Below are 11,125 nucleotides of genomic sequence, written 5' to 3'. Positions count from 1 at the left end.
ATGGTAAAATGATCCTCAGAAGGAGCTATCTAACCTTGAGGCCACGTGTGCTCTCCAGGTGATTCAGTGTCTACAGAAATTTTTGTTTTTATGTTGCCAGGTGATGATAAGCTGTTTCGGTACAATCCCTGAGGGAATTTCCAGCTGAATTGAGGGGTTTAGAATATGACAGACCCAGAGTGTGAGCTATTAATAGAAATAAACTAGGGTAGAAGGGAACTTGTGTGAGCTATTTCCTCTGGACAATGGCAACGTCTACTGTGAAAGGATTTACAAACTAGAGGAAATGTTGACTCACTCAAATCTGGGCTCTGATGGAGATGACTGAGGTCACAAGGGTCTGTCAACGCTCCCTTTGGTGGGCGGAGAGTCTGAGTTCCAGTATTGAAGGAGACAAGACTCCAGCACCTGGGCAGGGGCAGCAGAGGAGGTGGAGGGGGCCAAGGAAAGAAGTGGGTTTTCATGTTAGACTGACCTGGATTTAAGCATAGTTTTATCACTTGCTAAAGATGTGGCCTTGGGTAGACTACTTAACCTTTCTGGTCTTAGACTCTATACAATGGAGACAAGTATCCCCTACTTGGGCTGTTGAGAGAGTTCAGTGAAATAATGTGTGTAGAAATGAAGTACAGTAATTGACACAGAACTCAATAGTTGAGTTGCTATTATTACTATCATGGTTAATAATCATTATTTCCATTTCCTTTGAGGATAGATTTAGGAGGGAAAAATGTTTATGACTGATCATTATGCCTCTTTTTTGGATGCACGGGTTCTTAACCTGGTGTCTAAGAACTCCTAAGAGGCTCATGGATAGATATCTGTGGTGGGAGGAGGTGTTAAACTTGGATGGGAAAAAAATTTGTCACTGTTTTTATTAACGTCTAATGAAAATGTAGTATTTCCTTTATTGTGACTGCAGGCAACAAATCACAGCAGTATCAGCAACACTGATTGTCCTTTGAACAACACAAAATTACACATCTTTTCAGTATCACATTAAAATTGTTGCATGTATCTCAAAATATCATTCAATTGGAATCATATTTCAAAAGTACAGTAGTTCTTAGACTCCCCCCTCCTTAGCCCACTGCTAGATCACACGTGATCATTGTTTTCCAGTCTACAGATGTTGGTGTGATGGAGCTGCCTATCAAGACAACTATCTTATAATTTTAAAAACTATTTTGATAAAATAGTCAGATATCTGGGTTTACTTTGTCGTCCTATGTCTTTGTTTTATGCATTTTAAACAGTATTCCTCAAAGGAGTCCATAAGCTTCGCCAGACTGCCAGAAAGACAGAGGCAGGAGACCTGGCTCTTAGGAGGAGTTCTGCTGTCTAACAGCCAGTGAAGCTTCTTTATTCACTAGTTTGCCTGTTGCATAGGCCAATAAACTCCAAAAGCTGACAATTTCTGAAGACAATTCCCAATAGGTCAGGGGATCCTGTCACTGGAGAGAGCCTAACAACACAACAGATGTAAGATATCAAGAGAAAATGTCTGTTACATTCCTCAGGAGCTGGATGTCTGGAGCACCCAGTGGAAAGGAAGGTTGCCTAACTAAGATGATGGCCCAAATGCAAGGATAGCAGAGGAAGGTGGAAGAGGAGGGAGAAGATGAAGAAGAGAAAGTGGGATAAAGAAACCAGAAGACACAAAACCCCTAGCAATGGAGACCGTACAACCTGCAGACTGGAAAAAAAAAAAAAAATAGGAAGAAAAAAGGAGGAACTTGGAACAAAGGATGATGAAACTAAACAACAAAATGGTAGTGAATACTTTACTTGTTGTATTTAAACAAGCAAATTTGGGGGGGGCGGTATTTCCTCATGGTCCTCCCGCCCTTCCTCCCCCATGTTCCCATGATGCTGATCAACTGCTTTATTCCGTTCCCCATCTTTCTTCTTGTCCAATTATCCAGGCCTTTCTCTTTTTAAATCCATGATCCTCAGTCTTGTCTTTGAAGGACGAAAAGCTTTCCACGTGTTAGGAAAATTCAGGATCTGGTAGTCCTTGCGACAACTCGCTGCATGTGTATTTTGACTCATTCATTTGGCTTCGCGCATTCTCAACCTGTCCTCCCACGCCAGGTAAGTATCTGTCTCTTTTATAACACGAATCAATTCAAAAGGCCCCTTGTTAGAGATTTGCAGGCAGGCAAATGGGAAACACCATATAAACAGTGAAAAAATACATCTTTTCAGGTTTTTGGATTTTCTCCTTAACGGTCTTAAAAAAAGCAACTAGAAATCTTTCATTTCATAAACACATGCACATATAAATATTTACAGTAGTAATCAGAATGTGATATTTATCCTTGTAATGTTTCTCAAAAAACATGACCTCGGCCAGAGTTTATCTCAGGTAGGCTGAGAACTGTCACTCAGTTTGTAAATTACCTCCAGAGTGTGGTTTATTTTCTTATGCCTAAAAAAAAAAGAATTTCTTTGCTAAGTTCAAACACTGACATCCCGTGAAGATGCCAGTCTTTACACACACTTATAAAAGTAGAACATGTGCTGTATGACACACTAGTACAAAGTTTTACAAATTATTACAAGTAAATTATATAAATTACAGTGACATTGAGGAAGATTGTAGTTTTATCTTGGGGTGGTTCTTCTAGCAATCATATTGCTGTAAAGAAAATGAAATAAGCATCAGGTTCTGATCAGGCTAAACAATGATGACATTTCAGTGCTTTAAATTCTTGTTTTAAGCAAACGTGAAGCAGACTGATCTCAGCTTCAGCAGAGGTTGGGTCAACAATACTGAGAGCTTTGACAATGCTCACAAAATGTTTCCTAAACAAACCAGACTGTTGTCCTTCCCCAGTAAAAGCTGCAGAAAGAGGCCATGGAAACTGCAGTTTACGATGCTTGGCTGGCTTTCAATATGCTTGGGGTGGGTTTTTAATCTCAGGGATTTAAGAGATAATGCCTAGGGAGTTTCACACTGATGGGGGCTCAAGGCAGGCAACTTTTGAATTAAATGCTACAGAGTTACAGATTTGACTCATCTACATTAAAAACCTTGCTCTTTGAAACTGTCTTTTGTCTTACAAACAAACTTAACAGATCTGACCCGCAGTGTCTGGGAAGAAGCCTCCCTACAGTGACTCAGATGGGAAACCCAGTGGGACTCTTGGTTCCCCCCACTCAGAGGAGAGTGTCATTCTGCCGAACCACTACAGCAATTTTGGTCGTTGACACTTATGCCCGTCCCCCAGATGCACCAGCGCTGAAGTGCAGTGGGTTCTCACTTAATTTAAACTCTGCCTTGTAGGAAATTCAAGGCTAAAGATAGATTATTTTATAGTAATCCCAAGAGCATTCTTTGCCTCCCCCGCCGCAACCATATTGCCTGGAAACGACTCCGAATTGAAGGCTTTCCACGCCTCTGTTTTCTTGGAAATTTGGCAGGATCCCAAGGCAATTATTAGTTTTGCTGTATTTGCCTGATAAGGAAATCTAGAATTTTATTTTAACTTCCCCTCAAAAATCGTAGAAAGTTTCCATCTATGTTCAGCAAAGTTTTTCACGGTAGCAATGGGCTTTTTGTTTTCGTTAGGTTTTGTCTTAGTTTCAAAGAAAGTTAGGAGACCTTGAACCAGAGAAGTGAATGCTTAGGAAAATACAAATTAAGTAAGTTTTTCTTTATCTAATCCTGCTTTACAGAATAAGACATTAAAAAAAAGAATTGGACCAAAGCTGGACTTCCATCAATTCAGTAATATATGTTTTTTAGGAAAATATAGAAACAAAACCTTTCCTTACTAACAAATGCGTATTTCTCCTCAAAATCATATCCCCAGGAAACAAGTGCTTCCTGGTTTTCTTTCACAGTGAAAGGCTTTTAATGAGCTGCTATTCAAAGGCTACTAGTGATTCTCTAGGCTTAGCTGTTTGAGCATTATTGTGACTCCTTATTAGGAAGGAACTGTAGAAAACCCAACAGAACAGCAAGTGCTGCGTACAGGTTAAGAGAAGGAGCTGTGGCACAAAATGACGCAGGGTTTGAAGCCTGTTACTTCCTTACTAGGTGATCTTAGAAATGTTGCTCAATCTCTGCATCATAGGCTTTTCTGGAATAGGGGTTTAGCACAATGCTTAGGGCAATGGATGATGGCTGTTACTTGCGTATCCTAGTTGGCAATGTGAGAGCAAGCAATGAAAGGACACTTCTTTTGTGTCTCTGCAACCAGAGCAGGGGCAGTGGGTTAGATCCTGAAGGGGCACTCTGTCTATGGGTGACATTGTTTTATATTCACAGGGCCAGCTACAAAAAACCAAGATAACCCAGTGACTGTGACACTCAAGGAAGCTTACTATTGAGTGCAAAACTGAATGCTGTAAATGCTATGCCACAAAAATGGAATAAACGCTGGTAGTTGGAGCAGGGTTTGATGTTGGCTTTTTTCTCTAGGGTGAAAACTATGGTGCATTTTTACACAGGTTCTTACCTGTTGGCGAGAGCAGCAATAACCACAGATGCCCCCAAGCACTCCGTTTATTATTTGAAAGAGACACAAGATGAATTCAATTCCACCAAGTGCCAAGAGGATAGAAAACAGAGAGACATTCCATTCCACTGCATGCTTGGGTTCAATGCATTGGGACCATGTGGAGCTATCCAGAAGGTAACTGTGGATAAAAAGAGAAACTTCTGACATATGGCCACACCCAGTGGGATGTCTCATAAGCAGACTTTTTGTGTGGTGTTCTTTCATTAATCAATAGATTTCTTCAATGCCCTATATCAGATTCTTCCAATCCAAGTCATTCCACGAAATGAGGAATTTAGCCCAGATCTTGTTGCCGTAATAAACAAGAAATTCAACAAAGATTATGGAACACTCGGTGTGGGTTAGACATCAAGACAGAGCTGGGGATATAATGGTCTGGGTTCTGTCCTGGAAAAGCATCACTTAAGAGAAGAAACAGTAGCTAATCTCAGTGTAACCAGTACACTGATCAGGTAAACCAAGGGTGAAGGGGCCATAGAGGAAGGACACCTAACTTAGGCCAGGGAGAAGAGCTGCTTATGCATCTAGTCCACAAGTCTGAGCTCCATGAAGGTAGGAACCAGACCTATTCATCATTGTATATCCAATTCCCAAGCCAGTATCTGACACATAGTAAGTACTCAACACATTGGAAAAGTCATCGAATGATGAATAACAATCCGAAGTCACTGTAAAATGTTAGCAAACCACACTGGGGTCATTATCTGAACATATATATTCTTCACGAAATAGGATTCAATCACGTGGGAAAATCTAAGATTGACTTAATTCCCCTAAGAGATCTGGTATCATTCTTTCCTTATCACTTCTTCCTACCACAACAGAACAAAAGGGCTGCAAATTAGAGACCTCGCTTTGGAATGGTTCATTGAGCCAATCAGAAATTCAATTTGTTGATTACATACAAAAAAATTCTGTTCTCCTGGTCCTGTCTTTCTGCATATTAAAGTGGAACAAAAATCTATAATTTCAGAACACAATATAAAAAATTTCTCTGGCTCCCCTTGGCTACTGAGCAACTAATCACTGGCTTGTTATTCCCCATATTGAAATCTCTGGACAAGTTGAAATTAGGAATAACACAGAAGCAGGAGGTTTCTTGCAGAAGCTGGGGTGGATCACGAGAGGGGCTATAAAATAACCAGCTATAAAAACGTTGAATGATACTCTCACCTCTCCTTGGATTAATCATAATGTATTTTAGAGGTGGGTTTGTGCAGTAGATCATATGTTTTTGTATACATGTGTAACCAATTTGTACTGGTACATTCAGTACGTTCACAACAAAGCATGAAAAGTATGAGCTGAAAAATCGTGATCAATAACAATTTTGAACACCAAAATTTCAAACTCCTGTGAGTGCTGATTTTCCTTCAGAAGCTACCATTGAGCTGTACCTGTTGAAAGCTAGTAGATAATATTAACAGCTAAGAATGGCACTGCTCATGCTGAGTCAGCTTCTGTGACAAATATTTTATACATAGTATCTTATTAATCCTCCAGACAACTGCCATTGGCTTTATTTTATTACAGATGAAATAACTGAGGTGCAGAGAGCTCAGTTCACCTTTTCCTGGTTACCGAGACAGCAAATGCAGAGCTGAGATTGAGCCCAGGTCTATCTAATTCCATATTCATGATCTGATGGCTTCATGCTACAAAATTCATGGGAGACAAACATTCTTGAAAATACAAGGGCAATTCAAATTCATTATTCTTATTATTTTCACTCATGAATCTCATTACTAAACCTTTCAAAATTCAAAACAGAATGTCATTCATTTATCATTATGTACATCAGTTTCCATCAGCTATTTCTGTTCTTTTCTCAATAATGGATAAGAAATAAGTATCAACATAAAACAATGGAGCCACTTAAATTTTCCTGATGTTAAAGTCATGAATAAGATCTGTCTTATACAGCCTGATCACTTTAAATAAAGGATGTCTTATACACAGTTATTATGTTATATGTGAGTGTGTGTGTGTGTGTGTGTGTGTCTTGGGGGGGTAGTATGATTGACTCTGGGCTTTGGTTAAATTCATATGGTTTTCATCCATATTATATAAGGATTCCGTAATATTTTCTTAGAAAATAGTAAAATTAGCCAATTGCTCTGGCATAGTATACACACTGTATAAGCACAAACTTCACAGCTAGGCTGCCTGGGTTCAAATAATGACTGCCATGTCTTAGCAATGTGACTTTGGATAAGTTACTTCATCTCTCTGTGCCTCCACTTCCACATCTGTAAAGTGGAAGCAATAGTGGAAGTCACCTCATACCGTTATCACAAGGACTGAGTCAGTGAATCCATTAAAAAGCTTCTCTGGGTCAGGGACTGGGCATTCATCCTCCGATACCCCTTGCCTAAATTGTGCCTGAGTTAGTGAGAATAAACCTGGTTGAGAGGATGGATGAATGAATGGTTGATGCCTTTTTAGTTTGATGGGTTTACCACTATACACACGTGGTGGATAAGAATGTGCGACCTGATGGGGGTCAATCACTTACCCTCCCTCCGTGTTGGCAAAGGTGTAGTTCCATTGGCCACTGGCATCAAGACATCTTGGTCCCTCCGCTAAGCCCAGAGCTGCCACAATGACGCAGTAGCCAGATCCCGCAATTCCGATGAGAGCGGCCAGTACAGAAGAAAACATCTAGGGAAAGGAGGATCACCAGAAGTGAGGCACAGAGCGTTGCGGCTACCTCTTAGGGACCACTTCCCCACCCGGCGCAGGAAAACCTACCGCGCATCTTTTGCCGCAGTCTTCGTGGCCGCCACAGCCGCAGCAGTCGTCCTGTTCCAGCCCCATGAAGACGAATGCTGGCAGGAACATCTGTTTAGAAAACACGCAAATTAAAGTCATTGTCTTTCCCCCGGTCCATAGGGTCAGTCAGGCTCAGCATCTTTTGGTAAAATATTTTTCTTTCTGACACTGTTGAATGTCTTTGGGTTAGGTTGACAAAATATCTCAAAGAATGGAAACGCTGAGGAGAGAAAAAAATGCTCTAAAGGGTAATATCCCTTTGTTTTCATGTAATGTATCACATTAGGTAGGGTCAGGTTGTAGCATGGGAGGGGTAAAATAATTACCTATACATGTGTTAATCCGTAAGAGTTCATAACATAGTTCCAGAGGCAAACTCTGTTCGGAAACTATTAAACCCTGTCTTTTAAGTCTGTTGGTTTGTTTGTTTTCCCTTGAAAAGCATAGAAGATAACAACAAATCTTCAACAGAATAACTGAAACTTTTTTATAAACAAGAGAGATGAAAGCTCTGTATAATAGAGGTGAAGTGCTTCTTTGAAGACACACTGCATGGTTGTAGCTTCACAATAAAGCTCTGAAAATAACATAAGTTTGAAATACTTTGAGTTCAAGATCAAAAGAAGTTTAAACAAGCAAGGTGTTGCCTTAAAGACAAATGATTATGAAATTAACTCTACCTCAAAAAATAAAACAAAACAAAAACAGACCTGAGAACTAGTGGGGAAAAAAAAGACAAATGATTATGTTCACATGATGGTAATGCTTAAATTCAAAGCAGATTTGCCATACCATAGTTAGTGTATTAAGTCTAAGTATCTTTTACTTGACTAAGAAAAATGTTCTGTGTGGTATTAGCAATTCCATAAAACTTCTGTTCAAAATTCTCAATCCCAGCATTTCAAAGAGGCAAACTCAAGTTTGTCCACATTATTTCCATGCTGTGGTTGAAACTAATACTTTCAGCTCCCAGGTTGGCAGGCAAATTCCTCTCACTTCACTTCAAAACAAACCTTGGAACAAACAACACATTCCACTATTACCTTCAGCCACTGATTTGCTGCTAACTGAAGGATGTTTCCTAAATGCCACACACCAAGCTTACATAAAGGAGAAAACTTATAGTCCTTTCTCAATAGCCATGCACTGACAATTCAATATTTTTCTCTGTCACTGATGCCTGAGAATAAACAGCAGAGAATTTGGATCCAAAACTCTGTTGATTTAGACAGAGAACCAGTAGACTTCTCCCAGCTCCCCAGAGCAAAGGTTAAATGACTACCTGCTCTGGGACTAGAAACTATAGTTTTTCAAATCTGATTTAAAAACTAGTATCTGTTTCTAGCTGTAAAGTAAGAGAGTTTAGCAAAAAAGTAGTTCACTTTTCATTGAAAGGGGATTTTGTAAAACAACATCTAATAAAATCAATACACTATATCTATCTCAACTTTTGTATAATCTGCTTTCAAAAGAAGAATGAACAAAATTCCTGGATTTGGAAACATGCCTCATAGAAAACTTTCTATGAAAACATCTCGTCTAACAAGAAAGAATGCTTTAAGGCTGGAATGATTCTGAATGACTTACCAGCAAACCTCCTCCTATGATGCCAGAGAAGAACCACACAAAGTGGCTAAGATGGTCTTCAGAAGCGTACTTTGTTTCCCCATTGGGAAAGTACAGCAAAATATTAGCTACAATGCAGACGATGGCGAGCCACACCAGAGAATGTCCGATGCATCGTGCGCACTTCCCGTAGCACATAGTGGCAGAGTTTATTTTTTCCCCCTTCACCCTGCGCCTTGGCTCGGCGATGGCCCAGATCAGATGAGAGCGTGCCCGTCTGCGGAGAAAGCAAAAGACATTCTCAGCCCATTCCTGCAACCTCTTAAATACTCGGAGTTCTAAGTCACCGGGTGGATGAGGTTCTCGGCTTTCATTGGTCCTGATGGCAGGCTCCGGTTGGGGGCGGGGGCGGGGGTGGAGGACGTGGGGGAATGTCCCGCCCTTCAAATGAAATCCTTGGGACAAGCGAAACCAGGGGCAGGACTTGAGAAACCGCCTCAGTCATAGGCAAGAGAGAAGATGATTAATCCTCCACAAGGAATTCACTGTGTAACTCCTTCGCAGGATTAAAAAAAATCCACAGGAAAGTCTAATATAACTTTCCAGTAAGTGCCAAGCGTCCACAGCATGACAGCTCTGGTTGGGGCTGTGATTTTGTTCCATGCAGCTGTCTGGACAGCTTCCAGTCTGAGGGCTCTGTGTTCACTTTCACCTCTGCACTGATTTAATCCGAGACCTGGGGCAAGTCTCCTGAGCTCTGAGCTCGTTTCCTTATCTGTTAAAGGCAAGGTGTCCAAGCCATCACCCACGGATTTAAGGATGCTTTGGGGGAAAATTACAGAGCTGCCTTCTTTCCTCTGCCTCTGGTGTGCTCGGCAGGACTGCGCCTACTGTCCAGCCTTCCCGGACATCTGCCTCCAAAACAAATCTGGCACCACAACAAAGGTGGCATTAGTCAACACAAAGGGCTCAGGCACCGTTTTATTCCTGAGTACTGCTGTCAGGCGAAGGGTTGCCAGGAAGGTCTAAGGGAGGCCTAAAGTCTGGGAGAAGGATTAAAAAGAATAAGAAAGAAAAAGAAAGGAGCGGAAGAGAAAGGAACTTGGCAAGCAGAGTGGGGAAACAAGATTGAGAGGGTCTGGAATTACTGGGAGAAACACACATGGTTGAGCAGGGCACAGGGGCCAGCGGTAGTCTGCCAGTCAGATCTGTCGCAGGCTCCAAAGGCAAAGCAGAGAAAGGATGTTAGTCTGACTTTCTGGTATGGTTATCTTGCAGAAGGAGGGATCAGATTCTGAATAAGTTTAGCCCTTGAATAGCAGGTGGCACCGGCCAGCTGGGTGGGGGGAGGACTGAGTGGCCAGGTGAGGCCAGGAGGACTGGAGGGACCCCATCACCAGGACAAAACGGTGAGTACCAAATAGAGGCAAAAGGTCAAGGAGCTGTTAGTTCAAAAGAGGAAGGTGAGCCCCACTGGTGAATCTAGAAGCTCAGGCCGAGGGCAGAGTCTGAAGGATTCGGATCAAATCTAGAGGGCAGGACACATACCAACACTGAGCGGCCAGCTGGGGTTAATGATGTGGGATCCAGACTGGGAAAAGGACCCAAGAGGAAGCATATGGCCTGAGTGTCTTAAGAAAGATGAGTATCCAGAGTGGCCTAAGAAATGGATGGAAAACTGAGTGCAGACAGGGAAGCCTGAAACCGCCCACCTGCTCAGTTATAAGGAAGCAGGTCTTCAAGAGAACATTAGCCCATCACCACCATGCATCCAAAAACCAGGCACACGTGCCCTCTGTCCTGGCTGTAAGTCCTACTGGAAATGGGATTCCGCTGGTGTCAGGGTCTAGGGTGGCAGTGCAGGTGAATGACTGGGTCCTCTGTTGAGGCATCGTCATTCTAACCCTCACCTCTGAGGACCTCTCCCATAGATAGAGGTTAAAAAGTGGAAGAGAGACCCTTTGATGACTTGGCCTCCAAGTGCTTAAATCCCCTTCCTCCTTCGCTACCCCACCCCTACTGTCAGTGGTGCAGGGAGAAGAGAGGGAGGGGGGTATTGGAAAGAGAAAGTCTGAGGTGACAGCCCAGCTCTGCTCTCGGCCAGCTTTGAGCGTCAGGCAAGTCGCGTACATTCCCGGGACTCTGTTTCCTACTTGCTAAGACAAGGGGCAGGACTCAGTCAGTGCTTCTTAAGTTTCTGAGTCTTGTAATGGTATGGACCCCCTCCCCAGAAAAAGAAATGTACGTATATGCAAACT

General features: G+C 42.0%; 1 protein-coding gene across 1 annotated transcript; it reads right to left on the bottom strand.

Annotated features, from left to right (window-relative positions):
* Positions 1 to 1,589: 1,589 nt before the first annotated feature.
* Positions 1,590 to 9,196, bottom strand: TM4SF1 (transmembrane 4 L six family member 1). Its single transcript, XM_082839486.1, has 5 exons — positions 8,889 to 9,196; positions 7,281 to 7,370; positions 7,045 to 7,190; positions 4,467 to 4,647; positions 1,590 to 2,641 (listed from the first exon to the last, which is right to left on the bottom strand). The coding sequence occupies exons 1-5, from the start codon at positions 9,063 to 9,065 to the stop codon at positions 2,627 to 2,629; spliced, it is 609 nt and encodes a 202-aa protein (XP_082695612.1). The 5' UTR covers positions 9,066 to 9,196; the 3' UTR covers positions 1,590 to 2,626.
* Positions 9,197 to 11,125: the final 1,929 nt, after the last annotated feature.

Source organism: Leucopleurus acutus, assembly GCF_964270905.1.
Source record: "Leucopleurus acutus genome assembly, chromosome: 5".
Classification (NCBI taxonomy): domain Eukaryota; kingdom Metazoa; phylum Chordata; class Mammalia; order Artiodactyla; family Delphinidae; genus Leucopleurus; species Leucopleurus acutus.
This window is presented reverse-complemented; position numbering and strand designations above follow the sequence as displayed.

Coding starts and splice junctions, on each gene's coding strand:
- TM4SF1 (XM_082839486.1), bottom strand. CDS start 9,065: ATGTGCTACGGGAAGTGCGCACGATGCATCGGACATTCTCTGGTGTGG. Junction 7,371..8,888: donor TCATAGGAGGAGGTTTGCTG/GTAAGTCATTCA, acceptor TTTTCTAAACAG/ATGTTCCTGCCAGCATTCGT. Junction 4,648..7,044: donor TTTGCCAACACGGAGGGAGG/GTAAGTGATTGA, acceptor TTTTATCCACAG/TTACCTTCTGGATAGCTCCA.